The sequence below is a fragment of the Heptranchias perlo genome, chromosome 18 (genome assembly GCF_035084215.1).
Source record: "Heptranchias perlo isolate sHepPer1 chromosome 18, sHepPer1.hap1, whole genome shotgun sequence".
Lineage (NCBI taxonomy): Eukaryota > Metazoa > Chordata > Chondrichthyes > Hexanchiformes > Hexanchidae > Heptranchias > Heptranchias perlo.
The window spans coordinates 6,575,939-6,603,804 of record NC_090342.1 but is presented as its reverse complement, the minus strand read 5'-3'; the positions used below and the strand labels follow the sequence as shown (position 1 = coordinate 6,603,804).

General features: G+C 42.6%; 1 protein-coding gene across 2 annotated transcripts in view; it reads left to right on the top strand.

Annotated features, from left to right (window-relative positions):
* zdhhc17 (zinc finger DHHC-type palmitoyltransferase 17) overlaps positions 1-27,866 on the top strand; it is a 94,102-nt gene that overhangs the window by 22,761 nt on the left and 43,475 nt on the right. For both annotated transcript variants that reach the window (XM_067999286.1, XM_067999285.1), the window contains exons 2-3: positions 9,634-9,737; positions 16,492-16,614. In XM_067999286.1, the coding sequence (XP_067855387.1) occupies positions 9,634-9,737; positions 16,492-16,614 (227 nt within the window). The remainder of the gene's footprint in view (positions 1-9,633; positions 9,738-16,491; positions 16,615-27,866) is intronic.

Genomic DNA, 27,866 nt, shown 5'->3' with positions numbered 1-27,866 from the left:
ACAATAGGTAGAGAATATAGAAATATCAACACACTATAGAGGTTGGGCTGCCCTCTGTCATTCAACATCCTGCTGGCACTTCACTCGTGAGAAAGAACTTGCATTTCTATAACTCCTTTCGTGACCATAGGACAACCCAAATCGCTTTACAGCCAATGAAGTACTGAACTTTTGAAGTGTTACTGTTATAATGCAGTACAGGGAGAAATATTGGCCAAGACACCAGGGAGAACTCCCTTGCTCCTCTTCAAATAGTGCCATGGGATATTTTACGTCCACCTGAGAGGGCAGATGGGACTTCGGTTTAACGTTTCATCCGAAAAAATGGCACCTCCGACAGTGCAGCGCTTCCTCAGTAATGCACTGAAGTGTTAGCCTAGATTTTGTGCTCAAATCTCTGGAGTGGGGCTTGACACGACTTCAAACCAAGACAGAGCAATCATTAATGCTGCCATCTGCTGTGCTTGATCAGTCTAAAAATATGAAAATATGTTGTTTTCTGTTAAACTTTTACCAAAATCTTAAAATAGAATTTTGTTTTATCCATCGTGGTGTGCGTAATTTTTTTTGGTGCAGTTTCATTCCTTGCATCCAAAGATTTGGGATGCAGTCCTGCAACATTTAAGGATTGCTATTTCTTTATAACAGCAGCAACAGCATTTATATTGTGCCTTTTAATGTAGATAAACTTTCCAAGGAGCACCACAGAGGAGTCAGGAAAACAGATGCCAAACCACAGAGGGAACAATTAGGAACAATGACTCAAATCTTCTCAGGCTAACTAGGGATGCGCAATAAATGCTGGCATTGTCAGCGATGCCAACATCAATTTTGTTTTAAATAACTCGTGAGGCACAGACAATTGAATAAAATGCAGTATTAATCTATTACAAAAAGGATATAGAGGCACTGGAGAAGGTGAAAAAAGGTTTACAAGGATGACACCAGAACTGAGAGGTTATAATTATCAGGAAAGGTTGAGCAGGCTGGGGCTCTTTCCTCTAGAAAAGAGATGACTGAGGGGTGACCTGATAGAGGTCTTGAAAATTATGAAGGGGTTTGATAGGGTGGACATAAATAAGATGTTCCCACTTGTGGGGGAGACCACAACTAGGGGCCATAAATATAAGATAGTCACGAATAAATCCAATAGGGAATTCAGGAGAAACTTCTTTATCCAAAGAGTGGTTAGAATGTGGAACTCGACATCACAAGGAGTAGTTGAGGCAAATAGCATGGAGACATTTAAGGGGAAGCTAGATAAGCACACGAGGGAGAAAGGAATAGAAAGATATGCTAATAGGGTGAGATGAAGAGGGGTGGGAGGAGGCTCATGTGGAGCATAAACGGTGGCACAGACCAGTTGGGCCGAATGGCCTACATCTGTATTGTAAATTCTATGTAATTCTGTGTAATAATTGTATATTTTACGCTGATTCCCCCACCATCAACATCCTGGGTTCACCATTGGCCAGAAACTCAACTGGACCAGCCAAGTAAATGTCGTGGCTACTGGAGCAGGCCAGAGGTTGGGTTTTCTGCAGTGAGTGGCTCACCTCCTGACTCTCCAAAGCCTCTCCACCACCTACAAGGCACAAGTCAGGAGTGTGATGGAATACTCTCCACTTGCCAGGTTGGGTGTAACTGCAGCAACACTCAAGAATCTTAGCACCATCCAGGACAAAGCAGTCCACTTGATCGGCAGCCCATCCGCTACCAGCGCACCGTGGCTGCAGTGTGCACCGTCTACAGGGTGCACTGTAGCAACTCGCCAGGGCTGCTTCGGCAGCACCTCCCAAACCCATGATCTCCACCAACTCGAAGGACAAGGGCAGCAGGTGTATGGGAACACCATCACCTCCAAGTGTTCCCCTCCAAGTTATACACACCATCCTGACTTGGACATATATGGCCATTCCTTCATCATTGTTGGGTCAAAATCCTGCAACTCCCTTGGTAACAGCACTGTGGGAACACCTTCACCACACGGACTGCAGCGGTTCAAGAGGGCGGCTCACCACCACCTCCTCAAGCAACTATCGATGGGCAATAAATGTCGGCCTTGCCAATGATGCCCATATCTTGAGAATGAATTTTTAAAAATTAATTGCGTAATTGAAGTGAGAGAACTAGAACTACAGTAGTACTAAAACGATATATTTTCACTTGCCACGGGACTTGTCTTAAATTCTGTTTCTAACTCATTAGCATTGTAAAAGATCCAACAGTAGTGGTAACGTTGCACGCTTGCATTGAAAACTGGTAATATTTAGATGTGGCACTCGAAGTCTAAATGTGTTCCATGACAAGTTAGTAAAATGTGTAGTGGCAGGACTCCCATCTGTCCATTGTTTCGAACTTGAATCCCAGATGATGGAATTCTGAGGATGCAGATGACATCGTTTGAAGCAAAGTTGCTTAACACGAAGACCTGGGCAGTATGAAAATTCTTTCTGCACTTATAGGTTTTGGACTAAAACTGACAGTAATTTTTCTTTGTCTATCATTTTACACCGCACCTGTAGAAATTGAAAACTCTGTAGCAAGAGTGTCAAGCTCTTTGTTTTCATGGGCTGCGCACGTGCAGACTATTGAGTCGCAGGGTCCATATACGAACTTTCAATTACTGTTCCTGTTAAGTTTCACAAATCGTAAGTTGCTGATAGTAACAGATCTTGGTGTTGTGATTTACGAGATAAGAACAACCTTTTCCAAACATTCAGACCCATCCAATTTAAACAGGACAATCCGGTGAGTAATAAATATGAACATAAATAGGACTGGTATGAGGTAGCGTTTAGTCTTTCCTGCTCTGCAGTATGCTGTTGAATATGGGATATATTACAGCTGTAAGCAAGATCTGCCAGACTTTGTTTATTTCTGTGATGCTGATGAATAATTCACCCCCCCCCCCCAACCTTGCTTACAATTGAATATTTACAGTTATTGAAATTCATTATCACTGTTGCCTTATGCAGTTATCCCAGCTGCCCACATACAGTTTTAATTTGTTTTATGGACATTGCAGTATCTCGCAAAGATTTAGTCCATTTAAGGGAATCTTTCTTGTTCAGGGAATTAAAACGAAAAACCCAGTCGGTTCCAATTGGCTGTAATTTTTCTTTCTCCATTTTAGGGAATTTGCAATATTCCTGTTTGAGGGTCTTGGCCAGATTAAAAATACACACTAACCACAGTCTGGGGACATGTTTGGAAATGTCTTCATGCACTGTGTTCAGCAAACGCTTAATGTACAGTACTTTTATCTTATGTATACTGCATGTTTGAAACGTCTTTCATACCGGGAATGTCAACTAGTATGTCTCAAGCCACATGTGTCTCTTTTGTTCATGTAGTGTGGTCACTTTGAAGGCCTCTGCAGCCCACTACCACACTCCAGGCTCTTCCCTGCAAAGGGAAGGATGGAGTGAGAGAGTGCTATGATTTAATTTGTTTAGCCAGTTTCCATTAATGGGTGCCTGAACTATGAAATAGATTCTCTAAACCTGTTTTAGAGGGCACAATGAAAACTTACTTTGTGTGGAGTCCAGTGTTAGGCTTAATTTAAATTTGTTTTACCAAATCTGGCAAACCTTGGATGAACAGACTTGAATTTTCATCATGAGCTTTTAATCTCTCTCTCTCTCTCTCTCTGCAATACACTTTGTACGTTTTGACAGTTAACAGATAAAATACTGCAGAGGTAGAATTTCCTTTTCCATTGCTTTATAAGGGAGCACTTACTGGTACGTTTAGCTTGAAAGTTGGGATAGAATGGATTTGGTTTTTTATCTTTCATTGTTTTAGTTTTTTTTGAGATAGTTAAAGAACATTTCAGCACTTTTGACCCTTTCATCTAGATTAAAGAGGCATTGCTGTGGTCAAGTGTTGGCACAATCAATGCACGTTGTAAGCGTTAGATTCAGTGCCAATTATTTTCTTCCAATTTTAAAAACGAGGAATAACTTGCTGCAGCTGATTAGTAGTTGCTGTTGTGTGCCATTCCACTCGTGGCCAGCATGCTGTGTGTTGTCTTGGCCAGCAGTTTAACTGGAGTAGTTCTATGTAATCCAACTGCACAGATTCAGTTTGGTGAGACTGAAAGCATTGGGTCTTAATTAAAATATGGCCCTAAATTTACCAACTCAATTGAGGAGTGGGCACCTTAGATTGACCCGCAAATGCTTAATTGTTTGGAATGTATATCGGGCATCCATGTACACGCGAATGAGAAAGAATGAACTTGCATTTATGTAGCACCTTTCATAACCTGAGGACATCATGAAATGTTTTACAGCCAATGAAGTACTTTTGAAGTGTTGACACTGTTATAATGTAACGTGGCAGCCAGTTTGCGTAGAGTGATACTGTACCGAATGGCATTTCTCCAAAATGGCAAATGCTGCAACTGTAGAAAGAAGATGGAACTCTGTTGCATCTTTTTGGGGAATGTCACATTTTGGGACCACGGGATCCTACTGTTTAAGAAAACCGCCAACTCTGTTCACCCAGCACCAGCTTTAGAAATCTGAGTTGATGTAAAATTAAGTGTGTTGGCTGCCTGTCTTTAAAACAAACTTCTGAAGCTGTGAAAGTGAAAATGCCAAATTCTGCAGCTGGTATTTGGAGATATTAACTGTGATGGTAATTTCGACGAGAATTTTTCTTGCATTTAAATGCCTTGGAGCTGGCCAACTGTTGCAACATAATAGTCAGAACTTCATTTCTACCACAAACGTGATGAAATTCAGTTGTCCTTCTTTTTGTGGGTGTCATTGATTATGGGAGAGCGCCAAATCCCAGGATTAGATGTGCTATTTTCCTTCACGTGACTGAGCAGATATATTTGAGATATTTCAGATAAATAAAAGATGGGTTAGGACCCAAAACTCCTTTGGTGCTTGTTAGAATATTTTGTCATGATCCATCATTAGTTCCCACATTAGGCCCGTATAACCCATGCAGTTGCATCGGGCCCTCATTTTTGGGGTATTGTGCTATTTCTTTTAATATACCAATAATTTGATAGACTGCTTATACCCAAGCAGCAAATGAAATGAACCCAGTTTCTCAAAACTGATAGCTGAGGGAGAGATCCTATCAAGGAAGAATAGAAAAGCATTTGAAAAGAGGAAGTTACAGAGCAACGCAATCAAGGATTAGTTTTGGATTGTTCCAGCAAAGAGCCAGCACAGATACCATGGATCAATTGGACTTCTGAGCTGCAAACCTCTAGTTTTAAATGATTTACATTTATTAAGTGTCAGCCTTGGCTCAGTTGTAGCACTCTCACATCTGAGTCAGATAATCATGGGTTTGAGCCCCGGCTCTAGGACTTGAGCACACAATCTAGGCTGAAGCTTCAGTACAATACTAACTGTGTGCTGCATTGCTGGAGCTGCTGTCTTCCAGATGAGACATGAAACCAAGGCTCCGTCTGCCTGTTTAGGTGGATGTAAAAGATCAGATGGTATTATTTCAAGAAGAGTAGAGGGGATATCCTGGCCAACGTTTATCCCTCAACTAATACCACTAAAACAGATTAACTGGATGTTCATCTCATTATTTGTGGGATCTTGCTCGATATAAATTGGCTGCCTCATTTGTCAGCAAAGTAAAAAGTAGCCACACTTCAAAAGTAATTTCTTAGTTGTAAAATGCTTTGGGACATCCTGAGGACGTGGAAGGTGCAATATAAATGAAAATTCTTTCTTTTCTTTTCCCCTTTTTTATTTCTATGCTTTTTTCTTAATATCTTAATGGTTTATGATATTTGGTTTAAGTGATGCAATCCTTCAATATTAAGGTTTCAGTTCAGAATAACTTGGACATAAAAATTATTTGTCAATTGAGGTTGCATCTTGCAAAGTAGTTTTGACTGATGTTGCTAATTTCTATGTCCAGTGTGAGTATTACAATTTTGGCTTTCCTCTAATACTTTTAACTTATAGAAACTGCCATTTCCAAGTGAATATAAGTAAACCCAAGTCTCCTGCAAACTGAAACTTTCACTCTTTTATGCTTGAGGGTGAATAGGATAGCCTTAATCCTTTACCATGGTTTTATGCACCGGAGGTTATGTAGGCTGCCCACCATGCCTTACCTTTCCATTGCAAAGTGTAGCAAGTAGCATACCACAAGTCCATAAACATTCAGGATAAACCAGCGATCAAATTTATTTTCAAGCGAGATCATTACACAGAAGCAGAAGCAGCAAACTACTGATTGAACCTTGACTGTTGTAAAAGTATTTGTAGTATCAGTGCACAAAAGTTTAAATGTCTCCAGAATGTATTTCTTACACCGTCCGATTAACTGGCAATACTTTTGTAGACTTTCTAATGCAGTGATTGAGTGGGTGAGGTGCTAGTCTTGCCGACTGCACATATTTCTACCATCAATAAGTTTGGATGGTGAACTACCAATCAAGTCAGTTCAAAATCACAGTGGTGCATTTATGAATGGAATAACTTGACGAGTTGCTATTCACACCTTGCCTAGGCTTTGCCTACCCAATTAATTCTTTGACCATAGTTCATTTGATTAACCCTGGGACAAAGTTTAGGCATCCCAACTATCTTACAAATCCAAGACACTAACCTGCATCTTGCAGGCACCTTGACACCTGCCCCCATCTTGTAGTTCATTAGGGATAGGCCCACTCTCGTCGTTAGTTCAAAAATACAGCTACCCAGGTCATTTTCAACAACAAACATGTGATAGAGAAATTTTCCCATTGAGAAATGACAGAGCTTTGCTTCCTGTCAGAGTTACATTTGTATTTTTAGAATCATAGAATCATAGAAGTTTACAACATGGAAACAGGCCCTTTAGCCCAACATGTCCATGTCGCCCAGTTTATACCACTAAGCTAGTCCCAATTGCCTGCACTTGGCCCATATCCCTCTATACCCATCTTACCCATGTAACTGTCCAAATGCTTTTTAAAAGACAAAATTGTACCCGCCTCTACTACTGCCTCTGGCAGCTCGTTCCAGACACTCACCACCCTTTGAGTGAAAAAATTGCCCCTCTGGACCCTTTTGTATCTCTCCCCTCTCACCTTAAATCTATGCCCCCTCATTATAGACTCCCCTACCTTTGGGAAAAGATTTTGACTATCTTACCTTATCTATGCCCCTCATTATTTTATAGACTTCTATAAGATCACCCCTAAACCTCCTACTCTCCAGGGAAAAAAATCTCAGACTATCCAACCTCTCCCTGTAAGTCAAACCATCAAGTCCCGGTAGCATCCTAGTAAATCTTTTCTGCACTCTTTCTAGTTTAATAATATCCTTTCTATAATAGGGTGACCAGAACTGTACACAGTATTCCAAGTGTGGCCTTACTAATGTCTTGTACAACTTCAACAAGACATCCCAACTCCTGTATTCAATGTTCTGACCAATGAAACCAAGCATGCTGAATGCCTTCTTCACCACCCTATCCACCTGTGACTCCACTTTCAAGGAGCTATGAACCTGTACTCCCAGATCTCTTTGTTCTATAACTCTCCCCAACGCCCTACCATTAACGGAGTAGGTCCTGGCCCGATTCAATCTACCAAAATGCATCACCTCACATTTATCTAAATTAAACTCCATCTGCCATTCATCGGCCCACTGGCCCAATTTATCAAGATCCCGTTGCAATCCTAGATAACCTTCTTCACTGTCCACAATGCCACCAATCTTGGTGTCATCTGCAAACTTACTAACCATGCCTCCTAAATTCTCATCCAAATCATTAATATAAATAACAAATAACAGCGGACCCAGCACCGATCCCTGAGGCACACCGCTGGTCACAGGCCTCCAGTTTGAAAAACAACCCTCTACAACCACCCTCTGTCTTCTGTCGTCAATCCAATTTTGTATCCAATTGGCTACCTCACCTTGGATCCCGTGAGATTTAACCTTATGTAACAACCTACCATGCGGTACCTTGTCAAAGGCTTTGCTAAAGTCCATGTAGACCACATCTACTGCACAGCCCTCATCTATCTTCTTGGTTACCCCTTCAAAAAACTCAATCAAATTTGTGAGACATGATTTTCCTCTCACAAAACCATGCTGACTGTTCCTAATCAGTCCCTGCCTCTCCAAATGCCTGTAGATCCTGTCTCTCAGAATACCCTCTAACAACTTATCCACTACAGATGTCAGGCTCACCGGTCTGTAGTTCCCAGGCTTTTCCCTGCCGTCCTTCTTAAACAAAGGCACAACATTTGCTCCCCTCCAATCTTCAGGCACCTCACCTGTAGCTGTCGATGATTCAAATATCTCTGCTAGGGGACCCGCAATTTCCTTCCGAACCTCCCAAAACGTCCTGGGATACATTTCATCAGGTCCCGGAGATTTATCTACCTTGATGCGCGTTAAGACTTCCAGCACCTCCCTCTCTGTAATATGTACACTCCTCAAGACATCACTATTTATTTCCCCAAGTTCCCTAACATCCATGCCTTTCTCAACCGTAAATACCGATGTGAAATATTCATTTAGGATCTCACCCATCTCTTGTGGTTCTGCACATAGATGACCTTGTTGATCCTTAAGAGGCCCTGCTCTCTCCCTAGTTACTCTTTTGCCCTTTATGTATTTGTAGAAGCTCTTTGGATTCTCCTTTGCCTTATCTGCAAAAGCAATCTCATGTCCCCTTTTTGCCCTCCTGATTTCTCTCTTAACTCTACTCCGGCAATCTCTATACTCTTCAAGGGATCCACTTGATCCCAGCTGTCTATGCATGTCATATGCCTCCTTCTTTTTGACTAGGGCCTCAATCTCCCGAGTCATCCAAGGTTCCCTACTTCTACCAGCCTTGCCCGTCACTTTATAAGGAATGTGCTTACCCTGAACCCTGGTTAACACACTTTTGAAAGCCTCCCACTTACCAGACGACCCTTTGCCTGCCAACAGACTCTCCCAATCAACTTCTGAAAGTTCCTGTCTAATACCATCAAAATTGGCCTTTCCCCAATTTAGAATTTTAACTTTTGGGCCAGACCTATCATTCTCCATAGCTATCTTAAAACTAATGGAATTATGATCACTGGTCCCAAAGTGATCCCTCACTAACACTTCTGTCACCTGCCCTTCCTTATTTCCCAAGAGGAGGTCAAGTTTTGCCCCCTCTCTAGTCGGGCCATCCACATACTGAATGAGAAATTCCTCCTGAATACACTCAACAAATTTCTCTCCATCCAAGCCCCTAATGCTATGGCTGTCCCAGTCAATGTTGGGAAAGTTAAAGTCCCCTACTATTGCCACCCTAATTTTCTTGCAGCTGCCTGTAATCTCCTTACATATTTGCTCCTCAATTTCCCGTTGACTATTTGGGGGTCTGTCGTACAATCCTATCAAAGTGATCTCTCCCTTATTTTTCAGTTCTACCCATATAGACTCAGTGGGCGAACCCTCGGATATATCCCCTCTCACTACTGCCGTGATGTTCTCCCTAATCAAGAACGCAACTCCCCCTCCTCTCTTACCTCCTGCTCTATCTTTCCTTTTACAAAGCTTTTATTACAAGCTTGCAGAATAAAACATTGTATAAATGAAAAACAGAATCTTGTCAAGCTTTTAGCACACTGTGGCGTTGGTGACCATTCATTTTTATTTTCTAACACAGGATGTCAAGACTCAAAGCCACTACAGTCATGGCTACAGTGATTCGCTGGCACGGAAAAGCCACATCGATGACTACAGCACTTGGGATATCGTCAAAGCCACACAGTAAGTGCAAAATGTTTTCAATAAACTGTTGGACACTGCTGTATTTTGTCTCTGCTTTTATCATTAAAATTTTTTTTTAAAACTTTGAAAGTTATAGCAGAGACAGTATTTAATTAAATTTAGCTACTCTCTAGCTTATATATGGAGATGTTTATCATTTAAGTTTTGTACCAACAACATCAACTTGCATTTGTGTAACAGCTTTAACATCGAAAAACATCCCCAGGCCCTTCGCAGAAGTGTAATCAGACAAAAATAGATGCCGAGCCAGGGAAGGAGCTATCGGGAGGGTGACCAAAAGCATGGTCAAAGAGGTGGGTCTTAAAGGAGGAGAGGGAGGAGAAGATGCAGAGGGAATTAAGGAAGGAATTGCAGAGCTGAAGGCTCGGCTGCCAATATTGAGGCGAAGATTATTATGCACAAGAAGCCAGAGTCGGAGGAACGGAGAGCTTTGAGGGGGTTGTAGGGCTGGAAGAGGTTACGAAGATAGGGAGGGGTGAGGCTGTGCATGGATTTAATCATGCGGATGAGAATTTTAAATTGGAGGCATTGGGAGACCGGAAGCCAGTGTATGTCAGCAAGAACGAGTGATGGGTGAGTGGGACTTGGTGCGAGATAGAATGTGGACCACAGAGTTTTGGATGAGTTGAAGTTTACAGAGCATGGAGGCTGGGATGCCGACCAGGAGAGTAGTCCTGGAATAGTCGAGTCTGGAGGTGTCAAAGGCATGGATAAGAGTTTCAATGACCGATGAGCTGAGGCAGGCAATGTTATGGATCTGGAAGTATGTAGCCTTTGTGGGGCTGAACACTGACCTTGGGGTTGAATAGGATGTTGAGGTTGTAAACAGTCTGGTTCAGCCTGAGACAGTGGCCGGGAAGGGGGATGAAATTAGGGGCAATGGTACAGAGTGCGTGGCGGGACCAAAGATGATGGCTTTGGTCTTCCCAATGTTTAACTGGAGAAAATTGCAGCTCATCTAAGACTGGATGTTGGTCAAGCAGTTTGACCACACGGAGGCAATGGACGGGACGGGACGGAACGGGAGAGGTGGTGGAGGGGTAGAGCTGGGTGTGATCAACATGCATATGGAAGCTGACCCCTGTCTTCGAATGATGTCGCCAAGGAACACAATGTAGATGAGGGGGAGGAGGGGGCCCAGGAGTGATCCCTGGGGGACGCGAGTGCTGATGATGCAGGTGGGAAGAGAAGCCATCGCTAGAGATGTTCTGGATAAAATTGAATAGGTAAGAGTGGAACCAAGTGAGGGCAGTCTCACTGAGCTGGAATGCAGAGGAGAATGGTGTGGTCAACTGTGTCAAAGGCTGCAGAGAGGTTGAAGCGGGCAAGGAGGGAAATGCAGCATGGTCACAGTCACAGAACATGTCATTTGTGACTTTGATTAAGGCTGTTTAAGTGCTGTGTACCACAGTTACACTTAGAATGAAATCACGCACCAAAGGGCAGTTGAAAGGCAGTTTATTTCCTAAGTAGATAGTACACTGAAGGGTTCAGCATTGAGTACTGATCTCTGCTGGGACACAACCGTTGTTCAGTCATAGAAGAATGGGTGAGCTTACAGCCATGCCATTTGAGCAGCATTTTAACAATTGATCTGCAAGCTCTGGCTTTTCAAAGGAAGGATGTAGGGTCAGGATTTTGGTTGAGGAAACAGCATGAGAGCAAATGCTTTTGTGTTCTTGTGCTCGTGTTCAGTTTTCATGCTGCTTTGAATTACAAGTTTGTTTGAATAAACACATACTCTTGGGTGGTGCACTTTAGTAGATGACCCTGCCTATTGAGAAGATCAAGTGAGATTTTGAAAATCTTAGCAGCATTGTCCTTAGAAACAGGAAGGCCCAGTGCCATTCAAATAGGAAAGTCTGATAGGCAATTGGATGGGCAATTAGACTCAAGTGCCTTGGGCCGTTTTGCTACGTTAAAGGTGCTATATAAGTGCAAGTTGTTTTTTGTGGTTGATGTGATTGGTAGAACTCATTGAACTGTTGAGTTATTGATTTAATCCCAAAACTGTAGAAGCTAACATGCCAGGGAGAGTTGGGAATGTGGTTATCGTATAATCTGAATGAGAACGTTCCTTCCATTCAATTGTTGGTTTCTAGTACGAGAAAGCTTCTGTTGTGATTATGAAGATTTGATGAGTAGGTTAGATATATAATCCTGAACATTTGATTTTTGCTTCTTTTCCATAAAATCAAACAATATGGTATGTTTTTAAGCTCATTACTTTGTACAAATAGAGTTGCTAAACTGCAAATTGTACACCCTCTAGACTTAAGAAATCAGCATAGATAGATTGCAAAATTAAGTGACAAATACGGTTAGACAAATTTCAATGTAGAAGTGCTATATTCCCTAGAAAACCTCTGCATCATGTAGTGGATCATTCAGCTCTGGTATACTCTGGCTCAAGATTGGTTGCATTAAATAGCAGTTTGACGAAGTTAAGGAATGCCAGAAATTGTGGAGGGTTTGCCAATGTCTCAGGCAAGCCCAAGGTGAAGGGAAGCATCAGTTTAATTATTTTCCTCACCTGGTTCTTCAGGTAGTACATAATGAATCTGAACCTGTGTATATTTTTAACAAAACAACAATAACTTGAATTTCTTCCCCTGGCGGTATAGCTGGTTGTGGCATTGAACAGCTGAGCTGTACCAAAAAAAGGTCTGAGGTGCAATCCCGAGCCTACATGGCGTTGACCGATCTCAGTCAAAGGGTGATAAGGGTGTAACAGTTGGCCTTGGTACTCCTGGGTTAGGGAGGAGCGAATTGACCAGGGTTCTTGCTCTTTATCGCAATCCATTCTATGTTGACATATGAGGATTCAACACTTGAGGGTGCCTGATATCTGTGGAACCATGTCCCAATAAGAAGTCAGTGTCTTCTGGAGGGAGATAGTCATTGGGTTTATTTTTGCAGAAGGTGAAGAATGTGAGTGCTGGTGAATGGAACACTTCAAGCACAATCAGATCAGATATAGCAAAGCTGGATGCAGAGTAAAGCCCCTTCCAAAATGGACCTCAGCAGAGCCCCCATTTCTGATACCAGCCATCCTGAGCAATGTTTCCAAGGGTAAGACGCTGCAGTATTGGATCATGCCCACTCAGAACCGGATTGAGTTTAACCAAGCTCGTGAAACAATTACAGCCAAGAGACAAGAGATTTTAATCCCATCAATCAGGGCTGGATTTGAGCTCAGGTCTTCGAGTTGGAATGCTATTGTTAAATCCACTGCACTACCTGCGTCTTTTTGGTTCAATTCATTCTTGGGATGTGGATGTCGCTGGCAAGACCAGCATTTATTGCCCATCCCTAGTTGCCCCCGAGGTGGTGGAGGGCCTTCTCGAGCCGCTGCAGTCCGTGTGGTGAAGATGCTCCCACAATGCTGTTAGGATTCTTTGTAGTGGTTTGATACAACTGAGTGGCTTTCTAGGCCCCTTCAGGGGGGCAGTCAAGAGTGAACTACATTGGTGTGGGGACTGGAGTCACACATCGGCCAGACCAGGTAAGGTTGGCAGGTTTCCTTCCCTAAAGGACATTAGTGAACCAGTTGGGTTTTTATGTCAATCGGATAGCTTCATGGTCACTTTTACTGGTACAGTTAAACCCATTTAAATGAATAACTGATAAAAAAAAAATATGTTTGAGAATAAAATCTCATTGCATAGATCCCCTTTCTATCTTTTCCAGTTATAAATAAAGCATTTAAATGAATTGTGAAAGTCTGGATTTATTCATTTAAATGTTGCACTGTCTCGCTAAAGTCCACGAATTAAGCCATTTTTGCCAATCAACATATTAAGCTCCTTTCACCAGTGTTTTTGTCCATGTGTGAAAATCGCCTACTAACCAGTTCAGTGACGTTTTGTGATCTTTGTCACCTCATCAGGTGCTAGGGCTCAAGCACTTTTGGCAATCCATATGGCAAACACTTCTGTTTAGGTTTTGTAAAGCGCCTCATCAGTTGCTAATGCTCAAGCTTGGCGATGCTTTCAACTTACCCGTGTTTCAGCGGCTCACAAATCCTTCGGTAACAAACTGTGGCAGAAACTCTGTCTGTGTGAAGAACAGAACCGCCTCCTCTGAAGAAGGAGGTTCTTTCTCTTGCATTGACGAGGTGAAAGTAATCGCGATGCTGAATGGGCTGAAAGTTTCCCAGAGTGAAATCGCGAAACAGTTGGGTGTGTCACAGCATGAAATATGTCATGGATTCAAAAATAAAGATCAAATTATGGACGAATAGCGTCAGAATGCAAACCCTCGAAGAAGAAGGAAACGAGGAGGGAAGGACACAGCGCTGGAAACCGCTTTGCTGGTTTGAGAATGTCCGTGCAGCTAACATTCCAATAAATGGATCGCTTACGCAACTGAAAGTTTAAAATGCCGGCAGAAGCTTTTGGTGAGCCAGATTTTGATCCAAACGATGGCTGGTTGTCTCACTTCAAAGTTGGACACAATATTGTCTTTAAAAAAAAAATCTCATGGAGAAAAGAAGGATGCCAGCGTTTTATTGCCTCATTATTTTTTGTTATACTGAATTCAAATTTTCAAGCTGCCATGGTGGGATTTTAACTCGCATTCTCTGGATTATTCGTCCAAATCTTAGATTACTAGTCCAGCAACAAACCACTACACTACCACACCTGCTTTTCACAAAAAATCATGCACAAATAAAAAGTTAATGTGTAAGGATTGACGTTCAGTACGAGGAAGATTGAAAGTCCTCTGCTCTGACCCAATATGGCAGATCTGAACAAGAATATCTCCTTTTAGAGAGAAGATATTGTTCTGCTTGATATTTCTCAATTGGAAAAGGACTTTAGTTGTCTTTCAGTGAGGAGAATTAGTGAATCACTGTGCTGGTGCCAGGACTGATCTCAGTTTGCACCTAATCTCGAGTTCCTTTTATGGCCTCATGCTTCTCAAATTGAGTGTAGATTCTGCAAGACAAGGTTAATTGTAAAATTGAACAATTGTTCGTTTCCTCTGGATTTTATACTCTGGGCACTATAATTTCCAAATGTAGACTTGCAAGTTGGTTGAAATTGATTATATGTTGCCGATATCAAGCAGGGAGAAAAACATGAAATGTTAATTGATCTGACTCCAGTCAACAGTTACACCATTGGCCAATTTCATAAGTAGTTAATTTAAATTACATATGTAGTGGTACCACTGTGTCTTTAGCAAATTCCATGATTTGCATCTTTCCACGAAATAAGATCCGATTTGTGGGAAATCAGTTTCCATCTGTAGGTGTCTTTGCCGTTCTGAAAGGTCCATCCCCCTCTGTTGAGGATGCTGCTCAGTCAGAATCCCAGTGATACGTGAAGAGATGCAAATGATCTGCCTTTTTAGACTTCAGGTGGAAGTAGGCTCCCATATACCCATTGCTCTTCCTTTCAGCAAAGCAACATCTATCATTATCACAACCACTGCTATATTGCATCTAATGATTCACCTCCAATGGAGAAAACCAATTAGATGTGGAGATTTTTCCACTTGTGGGGGAGGTCAAAACATATGATAGTCACTAATAAATCCATTAAGGAATTCAGGAGAAACTTCTTTACCCAGAGAGTGGTTAGAATGTGCATCTATGCTATTCGCCTCAACTACTCCATGTGGCTACCACAAGGAGTAGTTGAGGCGAATAGCATAGATGCATTTAAGGGGAAGCTAGATAAGTATATGAGGGAGAAAGGAGTAGAACGATATGATGGTAGGATTTTATGAAGTAGGGTGGGAGGAAGCTTGTGTGGAGCATAAGCAACAGCATAGACCAGTCAGGCCGAATGGCCTGTTTCTGTGCTGTAATTCTATGTAATTGATTACTGAGAGGACCCCCTTGAGTACAACGCAGGAGAGTAAGGTCATGTGGTGACTTCGCCCTCATTCAAGAAACACTTTTGTGTCTCCTCTCTTGAAAGAACATAAGAAACAGGAGCAGGAGTGGGCCATTCGGCCCCTTGTACCTGCTCCGCCATTCGATAAGATCACGGCTGATCTTCGACCTCAACTCCACTTTCCTGCCCTATCCTCATCATCCCTTGATTCCCTAAATGTCCAAATATCCATCGATCTGAATCTTGAATATACTTAATGACTGAGCATCCGCAGCTCTCTGGGGTAGAGAATTCCAAAGATTCACAAGCCTCTGAGTGAAGTGGTGACAGATGGCTGGGAGCAGTAACATGGATTGCACAGCCCTCTGATACCTGGTCAAAGTGGCCGTTCTTCATGTGTGAGCTGAAACAGTGAGAGTTGGTAGGACAAGGAGGCTGGGCATATTAACGCAAAGGGCAACCCTGTCCAGACACATGCAGTTTCTGGCAGGTGTCATTGGATAACAAACTGGAGTCATATGTCCCTGCTTTTTTTCCCTCCTCTCCCTCTACCCTCTCCTCCACTATACCTCGGTGTCATGAGGCCAATTGTAGCATCCCTACTGTTTCCCCTCCCCATTACCTCCCCCTCTGAGAGGAGCAGCTCAGTACAGACCAGGGACTGAGCCCAGGAATTCCACAGCCTGACTGAGAAAGGACCATATTGATTGATACAATTACTATTTAAGAAGCCCAGGAATTGATTTTTCACATAGAAAACTGTGTGTACACACCGAGAAATAAGATGGAAATTAATGATGGTAAATCTGGATAATATAAAAGCATCCGTAAACGCAATGATCAGACACGTACATAGGTAGAGCCAAGTTATTTTCTTTCTTTTCTAGGTATGGAATATTTGACCGCTGTCGAGAGCTTGTGGAGGCAGGTTATGATGTACGACAGCCCGACAAAGAAAATGTTACACTACTTCACTGGGCTGCTATCAATAACAGAATTGATCTGAGCAGGTAGGTCTTCCAGATCGACGGCTGTGCTTCATTAACAAATTGTGAAATGGTATACGCTGGCTTATAAAAATGTTTTTTTAATGTCAGTTGACAAGACTGGTGCTTGTTGTCGGCCTGGTTCGTGCAATGAAGATTGCATTAATGTGTCTAGTATCTCTTGTGCTATTATGCAATGCCTACATTTTAAGAATCTTAGTTGCCAGCACTGCATTTGGTATGTTTGATTTGAAATCCTGCCTCTGCTTAGTCTACATCCATTTATTTATGCCTCATGAGTTTCCTTCTCGGTTTCACAGGTTATATGACAGCCAGCTATGGGGGAGAACTGAAGTTCTTAATTTAAATTTATCCAAATACTTAAAACTTGCAGTTAGCATTTTAAGATGGTTTTACATTTCTGGGTCATGGCAGAAAAGGTCAAGGGGGAGAAAAGTGAGCAAGACTTATATGTAGGTAATATGCATGTTAAATGCAATTGTGGTCTCACAAGCACACAGTCTTAAGGGAAATTTGATTCACAATCTAGTATGTGAACAACTTTCATATATCTAGCACCTTTAATGTAGGAAACATCCTAAGGTGATTCATAGAGGCACAAACCAGCTCAAGGAGTATGCTGGTCTGTCACGAGCAAGAGCACATACAACATTGAATATTAATTGTCAAAGGTATTGAGAAATGAGCCAGCCAGATGTGTCGCTTCATTTATCTACCCCTACTGCACTACAGTCGGTACTACAGCAAGGTTCAAGGTCAGAGATTACAGCAGTGTAGCTGATTAACATAAGAAAAACTCGACTTTGTGTACCAGAAATTGCTGGGTTCAATGTAAAAACAGTGCAACAGGCTAATGTGTAATGTCCAAAAAATTAGGACTTGGTAAGCTAAAATTTACAATTTATTTTCAAATTGGCCCTGATAGACTTGCATCAGAAGCCTGTCACTTGCATGGCAAGAACAAAAGATGCTTCAATTTATTTCCTCAGGTAGCAAACTCATTATGATTTCAGACAATTCAGTGTTCCTCGATAATGCTCTCGTTCTTACCTTTTTGGACTACATCTGCTATGAGTTGTCTGTGGTCATTCTTTTCCTTTCCTGACTTATAACTAACACCGTACACGCACTGGCATTTGTTATAGATGCATTAATACTCTTTCAAGACCATGTGCTGCTGAAGTAACTGCTGGCATGCACTTTACATTATTTCTACTTTAATCACAGCCTTTCCAAAACTACCTTCTATCTCACCATTACCTTTTTTTAGTTTTTTTTAGCTGAGATATTTTGTTCGGATTCAGCGTCACTGACTGCTCTCATAAGTGAGCCTTCGCTCCTGATGAACTGGAGTGCACCTTTTACTTTCCCAATATTTTGGTAATTTTCGCAAGCCCAGGAATCAAACAGGGAACTGTATTTCAATCACATGACACCATATGTTCTCCTTGACTTTGGAAAAGTGTAATAATAAACAGTCTATCGGAAGGCATATTCTATAAACCATGAGACAAATTTGTTGAAAAGTGAACAGGTAGACTTAATGATAGCCAGAACAAATGGTAGATTTACAGTAATTATATTCTTAACTATATCCCACGGGATATAGAAAACAACAAAAGTGCTTCTCCTGTGCTAACACTCATTATAAAACTGAACATTGAAACATGTTTCCCTATGAGTATTAATGTGGTGGTTTTGCTGCTGATTGGCAAAGGACTCTTTCGCGCAACTCTATCTGATGGATTAAAAAATATTGTTGAGGTGGTGAGGCTGCCAAGTATAAAGGCACATCTGGCAGCTACTGGCTACAGAGCTGTCCATCAAATGGATATAAAGAATCAGGGTCTTGCCCTTCTCTCTATCTTACCCCACCCCGGCTCAAGTACTTGATGAAAGACTTCCCTCGATTCTTGGGAACAAGGGATTCGAAAGGGTGCGTGCCTGCACAAACACAGCTGGCATGTACAGTAGAATTCCAAGACATCTCCCAGCTTACCTGCCTTGGAACCAACTGAGGAGTCAAACTGACAATCAGCCAGATTGAGTAGACTAGCACCCAAGCGGGTGGCATCAGGGTATGCTTCTTAGGAATGTTGCTTTTGTAATAACCTTTTGCATGTCATACTATAATGTGCATTCTCTGCAGCTTGAGTTAGTAGCTAGCTGTACTTGGCATTTAAAGTGACTGCCAGCCGCCTATGACAAGATATTAAAATATACGGATGGTCGTATTAGAAATGTGATTGAAAACCCTTTCTTTGTCGCACTCTGTGACCACTTCAAAACCTTTCGAGATCTTCAAGCAGCTTTCAAAAACCTTTTCATTAAGGCAACCAAGTGTAACTTTTCTTGTACGAAAAGCTTTGCTCATGATGTGCATATACTGAAAAATATCATCACAGGGCCTCTAATATATCATATTGTCAAGCCCAAGACCAGCGAAAATACCTTCCATTTTGTCTTAATTCTACTGTCTACTTATTATTCCTTCTAACTTCAGCAAAGGCTCTACCCAAGGTTGTTCAACCCTGGCTGAAAAGAGTTCCTTTGTCTAGTTGACAACTCCGCGGGGAGTTTAATTGAACTTGAATGCTGTGGTCAAAGGACCAGCGATTGGATTCACCACAGCTTCTCTCCAGATAAAGGGCTAAAGACGTGGAGAAAGCAGAAAATCAATTCATCCCACGACTACCAAGCCTTTGCTAAGAGTCTCTTTTCTCACTGTTCTCGCCATCCGCCCTCCTTAGCAGTTTTGCCGTTCTTACCCCTTGTGCAGTGGATGATGGGGAAGCCCCAGCCAGCTAATGATGTTCCCCAACCACCCACGTGGGATAGCGGGGGGGGGTGGGGGGGAGGGAAAGAATCCCTAAGATAGAGACCTGGACTAAGTGCCCGTGCTGTAGCAGAAAATTGACACCACAATAATTGATCCGAAGGTTAAGTCTTTCAAATGGTCAGTTCTCCTCAATTCTCCCATCTCTTTTTGCATAGTTTCTGTTCCATCGCCACCACTATGCTTTCCTAATCCCTTGTGGTGTTCCGAAATCACTGCCTTGAGCTCAAACAGTAATGTTTAACGTGCTTCTGTATTTTTCTTTCCAGTTTTTTTCCTGCCTCTCCTGAAGGTGTGATTTCTCACCCCAAACAGCCATTCTTCACGTATGAGTCCAGGCAATGAGTGGCAGTAATCTATTCTACCACGAGGGACATCAGACACCTGTACCAAATACCCACTTAACATCCACGTGGGCACTTTCCGGCAGGAGTCACTGGATAGCAAAAGGGAACCCTAATCGAATTCTCTCTCTTTTTCTCTGCTCAACCCCTCGCCCCCCTCTACTGAGAAAATTATAGCCTCCTCTTACTGCTATCCTTGCTGAGATCATGACGTTACACAGACCACAGATTGAACAAATTAAGTTCAAGCAATTCATCAAGTAGAACAAGATGCCATGTATTTACTGCCTGTGGGAGATTCAAGTGGTTACAGATTTGGACCACTGCAGCTCTATTCTTTTTGCAGTCCCTTTTGATCATTGAATTTTGTTGTTTGCTTTCTAAAAGTAATTTCTGTCACAAAGTAATATTCTTTGAATTAGGACTGTTCACTATTGAAAACTGGCATTAAAGGGTAAACTATCTGTTTCTGCAAGAGTAAAACTTGATGTACCAATTTAAATCTCTCTCCACCCAATCCACTGTGTCACAAGCAGTGGAAATAATTTTCTGCTGCTGTCTGTCATCTTATCAAATGATTAAAATGACCAAATTAGTGTTTAGATTGGAAGCACGGTTACTACCTTAATCAATTAAAATTTGCCACTAGACAGCGCAGCACATCGGTATACCAACACCCTGCACCATAGAGCAGAAGGTTCGGTTTCATTGAGGGCTGCAATTGCCCTGTACGGTATTTTGGCTATACCATCAGGTGGAGGTGCTGAGCAGAACCCACGGACAATTTCACAGGGAGGGAAAAGCGTAAAATCATTCTGGGTTGCCTTCTGTGACTAAATTAAAACAATATTACAGTTTGCTGGGGCCAGGTTGGCTATTTTTGACCTCTTGACCAGGGAGTGATAATTGGGGAACTTGGAAGTTAAGGAAAATGTATTACAAACTAGGCGCTCTCAAATATATTGTTTTTCCCTCTTATTTTTTTGAAATTGAGCATGCTTTGAGTCCATTAATGTGTCTCCTTTGCCTTTCTTTATTAAGTAAGGCGTGACTGCAATAACTTCCTGATTTTATTTTTAAATAAAATTTTATGCTCCCATATCTGACAACCGATTCATTGTCCTAAAACACTTTTTGAAAATAAGCACATTGGAAGATATATGAATGCATTTGTATGTGTTGAAGAATATTGAAAGGCAACATAAGTGATTAATGGCACATTTACATTGCACCACTTCTGCATCACTGAAAAGTCAAAACTGCTTCATGCAGACTCTGAACTTGGAATGTAAATTGGGTGTGACGGCCCGACTGACTCCAAGGTGGAGTGAGACTACCTCACTCTTACTTCTTCCAGTGTCATTCAGCCTCTGACACCAGATTCAGGGTTTACATTATAACCGCAACATTTGGTGCAAGATTGTGGTATAAATACGTACTAAAGTGACCTTATAATCTTGTGTAGCAATTCTACACTTGCATTGTTGAACAGACCAAGCTAGTTGCATAACTCCTGTTATGCTTAGTACTCTGAAAGGATAACCTTTGATGGGTTGCAGTCACATTTTCTTTTCTCCCTCCTTATGCTGGAGTATAATTCCTCTTGTGTCATAACCCTATCTAATTCTGGCCTCTTGCACATCCCCGATTTTAATCGTTCCACCATTGGCGGCAGTGCCTTCAGCCACTTAGGCCCTAAGCTCTGGAATTCCCACCTCTCTCTCCTTAAAACTTACCTCTGACCAAGCTTTTGGTCACCTGTCCTGATAATCTGCTTATGTGACTTGGTGTCAAATTTTGTTTGATAACACTCCTGTGAAGCACCTTGGGACGTTTTACTACGTTAAAGGTGCCATATAAATGCAAGTTGTTGTTAAGCTTAGTGATGAGTATCAACAGGCTATTCGAGCTCTGATCCTGCCCATAACATAGGAACAGGAGTAGGCCATTCAGCCCCTCGTGCCTGCTCCGCCATTTGATAAGATCCTGGCTGATCTGTGATCTAACTCCATATACCTGCCTATGGCCCATATCCCTTAATACCTTTGGTTTCCAAAAAGCTATCTATCTCAGATTTAAATTTAGCAATTGAGCTAGTATCAATTGCCGTTTGCGGAAGAGAGTTCCAAACTTCTACCACCCTTTGTGTGTAGAAATGTTTTCTAATCTCGCTCCTGAAAGGTCTGGCTCTAATTTTTAGACTGTGCCCCCTACTCCTAGAATCCCCAACCAGCGGCAATAGTTTCTCTCTATTCACCCTATCTGTTCCCCTTAATATCTTATAAACTTCGATCAGGTCACCCCTTAACCTTCGAAACTCTAGAGAATACAACCCCAATTTGTGGAATCTCGTAACTTAACCCTTGAAGTCCGGGTATCATTCAAGTAAACCTACGCTGCACTCCCTCCAAGGCCAATATGTCCTTCCGAAGGTACGGTGCCCAGAACTGCTCTCAGTACTCCAGGTGCGGTCTTACCGGGTTTTATATAGCTGCAGCATAACTTCTGCCCCCTTGTACTCCAGTCCTCTAGATATAAAGGCCAGCATTCCATTAGCCTTCTTGATTATTTTCTGCACCTGTTCATGACACTTCAATGATCTATGTACCTGAACCCCTAAGTCCCTTTGGACATCCACTGTTTTTAACTTTTTACCATTTAGAAAGTACCCTGTTCTATCCTTTTTTGATCCAAAGTGGATGACCTCACATTTGCGCACTTTCCAGCAAAGCTTTCCTGTAGGAGTGGGAACTCTGGCTTGTCTTTTCTTTCCTTAGCCTAGTGACAATGGTTCTGATTATAGCGTCTCCGTTCCCTGCGATAAACCTTCGGAAATAAAATAACTGTTCTGGATGCCAGCCGTGACTTTGTAAAGATCACACAGGCATTTCGAAGCACGGTGCTGTGCATTTATTACACTCAAGATTACTGGTCTGGTGTCTGGGGCTTGGATTCAGCAACAGCAAGTGGGCTGAACGTGTCTCACTTTGAATCTGCCTTTATTTCGGCGCCACTGTAATTGGTTGTTTTACAGAGGCTGCAAGTGTAGCTGGTGGAGTCACATTGAGTACAGGTGCATTTCTGAGAATGAGGTGTAAGCTTACTGTGGGGGCAGAGGGAGCTTCACTCTACATCTAATCCATATTTTACATGATTTTGAAATGCTTAATACAGGTGCTGGGTACCCAAAATGAAAAGAAAGATCTACTATCCCAAATTTATTACCAAAATCAATGTATATGCATGTAATCAGAGGCATTTGGATTGTGCTCTGTAGTGGATGCATGCCTCAGAATGCATTTAGCTTATCTGGAGCTTGATAAATTTTCAGTAGCTAAATTACCACTCATTCCAACAGTCGTTGGTTTAAGGTGAAGACAGCAGACGGTTTGTTGCTGAACTGGCAAGTGTGTGAGCCAACAGGACAGCTTGCTTTATCAAGTTTCTTTTTTTAATCAGTATTTCACTTCAATGGAACAGTTGCTTTTTATAGCTATTGTAGGTGGTATTTATGATGGAAACTTTTTAAGGAGACACTACCTTCATGGAAAAAGTATTTGCCAAGCCTTTTTAATTTAGGGAAGGGTAAAGAAAGTGTGGATCATTGTTGTCATGGTGTGTCAGGTAACGGTGATGTGGAGATGCCGGTGATGGACTGGGTTTGACAATTGTAAACAATTTTACAACACCAAGTTATAGTCCAGCAATTTTATTTTAAATTCACAAGCTTTCGGAGGCTTCCTCCTTCCTCAGGTGAACGTCGTTTCCAACAACGTTCACCTGAGGAAGGAGGTAACGGTGACACACTGATGCATTTTAACACTGTTATGTTATGGTTGCCGGGGAAAATTTTGTATAGCAATACTGTTTCTTAATATGGTGCCTTTTTGAATTTGTGGCTTAAACCCTCATCCATGCCTTTGTCACCTCCAGACCTCACTATTGCAATACTCCCTTGGGCTTCCCTCCCATCTTCTACTCTCCATAAACTCAACCAAAACTCTGCTGTCCAACATCCTATCCTGCACCAAGTCCCGCTCACCCATCATTCCTGTTCTCGATGATTTACTTTAGCTCCCTGTCCTGCAATGCCTCATTTAAATTCTCATCCTTGTGTTTAAAGCTCACTCTTCCGTATGTTTGTAACCTACACCAGCATTATAACTTTCCTTCTCCCCCACCCCCCCCCCCCCCAACCTCATGATCTCCATTCCTTTGCCCTTTTCTGCATCTCCATCCTTTAACCCCAACATTGGCAGCCATGCCTTCAGCCGCCTAAACTCCATGGTCTGGACTCCCTTCCCTAAACCCTTCTATCTCCCTCTCCTCAAAACCCATTCTTTCAACAAGCTTGTCTTATTATCTCCGTTTGGTTCCGTGTGTATTTTTACTTGACATCTCTGTGAAGCTTGTTGGACATTTTTCTACATTAAAGGTGCTGTATAATGCTTGCTGCTGCTTGTACTCGACTTCAAAACTCCAAATTCAAATCCTAATCTGCAGTGAATCTTTGCAAATTTTGCTGTAGTTTATAACCATTTGGTTAATCAAGTTATAAGCCTTTAATGGTAGAAACGAGAGAACTGCAGTAATGGTTTGGACTGTCATTTTTGATGTAGCAGAAATGCTTCATTTTCAACAATCAAATGCACTGTTTAAATATTATGGAGTCATTTGACGAACATTTGCTGGAAACTATTTCATCAGATTGCAGTTGTGATCATAATGTCCATATGAAGTTTTTTTTATGGAACTAAGGCACTTTTAGATGAGAAAAGGCCAAATGCATTTCTTAGAAATTACAGCACAGAAACAGACCATTTGACCCAACTAGTCCATGTTGGTGCTTATCCTCCACATGAGCAGTAGTCCTAATCCCATGTGCCAGCTCTGTGCCCAAATCCCTTTATTCCCCTCTCCTTCAACCACCTGAAATGTTGACATGGTCTCTGCTTCAATCACCAGGGTATGCAATCCACAGCCTCACGTCCCTTGGTGTAAAAAAACTGTTTCTTCTGTTCTATGTTTAAAATCCAAAAAAAAAACAGATGCAGGGGAATTGGCAATGGGAAACACATTGTGACATCTGTGCAATTCTTATTGGTTTCCTATTTTACAAATTCTAAGCAGATGGCGACCTCTCCTCCTTTATAAATGATTTTAATTTTTTCCTCAAACTTCCCACAGTGCAGTACGGTGACCAGATTGAACAGCTGTGCTCCAGGGCTGGCTGGCAGACTACAGCTGCAGTGTCTGAGCACAGCATCAAAGTGCCTCGTTAACATAAATGTGTCTTGTCATGCCTCCATGGTATTACAGTTCAAAGTGGGATGAGAACTACAACTCCCGTGATGCATCTCACACTGAATTTGTCATTGAGTGGGGACCGAGTTGAAACACTCAAGCTCCAGGACTCAAACCGAGGGGCTGGAGGAGTAGCCATGGTGAGGAGTGGGGGTTGGTGGAGGAGTAGCCATGGGGATGAGGATGGGGGGCTGGAGGAGTAGCCATGGGGATGAGGATGGGGGGCTGGAGGAGTAGCCATGGGGAGGAGGAGGGGCTGGAGTAGCAGCCATGGGGAGGTGGGGATGTGGAGGAGTAGCCATGGGGAGGAGGGGGGTTGGAGGAGTAGCCATGGGGAGGAGGGGGGTGGAGGAGTAGACATGGGGAGGAGGGGGGTTGGAGGAGTAGCCATGGGGAGGAGGGGGGTTGGAGGAGTAGCCATGGGGAAGAGGGGGGGTGGAGGAGTAGCCACGGGGGAGGAGAGGGGGTGGAGGAGCAGCCATGGGGGAGGAGAGGGGGTGGAGGAGTAGCCATGGGGGAGGAGAGAGGGTGGAGGAGTAGCCATGGGGGAGGAGAGGGAGTGGAGGAGTAGCCATGGGGGAGGAGAGGGGGGGGAGGAGAGGGGGTGGAGGAGTAGCCATGGGGGAGGAGAGGGGGTGGAAGAGTAGCCATGGGGGAGGAGAGGGGGTGGAGGAGTAGCCATGGGGGAGGAGAGGGGGTGGAGGAGTAGCCATGGGGCGGAGAGGGGGTGGGGGGAAACCATGAGGGGCAGTGGGGTAGCCATGGGAGTGGAGGGGTAGTCATGGTGGGGTGTGGTGGGGGGGAGCCATGGGGGCGATGGGTGGGGAGCCATGTGGGGAGGTGTAGCCTGTGCAGGATAACGTCTTGCCATTTCTAACATTAAATAGTCTTAATGATAAATTCAGTGGATTTCTTTTCGGAATTGTGTAATTCTTAAGGGTCTAGGACTGCAGATTGGATACCCCTGCCCTAGAGAGATAACTCATTTAAGGATGGATTGGGAGAACAAATCTATTGGCATTCAGTGCTATTTATAGTTTTTGGGCACTTTGAGATGATCCTACATTTTGACTGGTCGTTTCCCTTTTTTTCCTAGCCCAGTTAGAAGATTATAACTTAAATGTCTCTTTAGAAGAAAACTTGCCGTGGTCTCTGATTTATGTGTTCTAACAACCATATTTGTTGGGGGTACAGTACTGTACGTTGGTCTGTTTATATACTTGGGACGCTGAGAATAAATTAACCATCTTTGATGGCAAGAGGTTTTTTTCTTCGTACAGTCCAAATTCCATTCCATTAATCCAAATAGTTGGATGAAAAATGAAGTTTGTTTAATTGTTGAAGTGAATGTGACACTGTTCACTTTCTCCAATATGACACTCAGATGTGTTGGCTGGTTCAAAACATAGGAGTACTGTCGTTGGACAGAGGTTTGCTGCTGTGATTTTTGTTTTGTCTCCAGGTGCCAATGTGGGAGATACTGACGAGACCAAGGGGAAAGTGCTTCTCTGTAGAGAAGGAGGAAAAATGGGGCATGTTAATGTGCCCAACTCTCATTAATATTCAGCAATAGACTTCTGCTAGCAGAGGCCCAAGACAGCTGGTACCACTGGGCAACGTTGTGTGCCATGTACATTCTTAATCACAGGATAATTACACATGAGGGGTGTCATTCACGCTCCCTCCCCCCGCCCCCATCTCAGCTCATCCATCCATAAAGACTTAAGTCCCTTCATTGCAACATCCAGTTGGTTACTAAATGATTCCAGTGTTTTCACTTCCACCAGTTTATCTGGAATTCCATTTCATGTGTTGATCGCTCTTTATGTGGAAAAAAAAAACTGATATCAATCCCACATTTGCCCTTTCACTCGTTTAAACCTGTGAGCCCTTGTTCTACACTCAGTTTAATTTCAAGTAATTTTCATGGTTTGCGTTTCCATGGCGTTTGCAATCATGTACACTTCCATAAGATCACTTCTCTCATTTTTCTTTTCAAGATTAAAATTTCTCCAGTCTTTCCTTATAATTTAGACCTCTTTGTGGCTCCTCTCTGCACTGCTTCCAGTGTTTGAATGTCTCCCTTGTATCTTGTAGACCAGAGCTGCGCACACAATTCAAGTTGTGGTCTGATCAGAGCACTATACAGTTTGATTATGACTTCCTCTGACTTGTATTTTACAGCTTTGGTTACATAGTTCAACATTTTATTGCCTTTGTTGGTTGCTGCTCTGCATAGTTCAGACATTTTCATCTCCGAGCCTACTAAGACACTGGGGTCTTTTTCAACTTCCACCTTAGATACTTCAAAACCATTCATGACATACGTGTGTTGCCCATTTTTCTTTACCTTTGTCTAGTATTAAACTTTATCTGCCATTATTCTGCCAACGTACATATCTTGTCCAGTTCATTCTGTAATAAGAACATAAGAACATAAGAACATAAGAAATTGGAGCAGGAGTAGGCCAATCGGCCCCTCGAGCCTGCTCCGCCATTCAATAAGATCATGGCTGATCTGATCCCAACCACAAATCTAAAGAACACAAGAAGTCGGAGCAGGACCTGGCCACATAGCCCCTGGGCCCTCTCCGCCACCCACAGGGCATTGACCGATCCGAACTCAGCTTCATGTCCAATTTCCTGCCCGCTCCCCATAACCCCTAATTCCCTTTACTTCTAGGAAACTGTCTATTTCTGTTTTAAATTTATCTAATGATGTAGCTTCCACAGCTTCCTGGGGCAGCAAATTCCACAGACCGACCACCCTC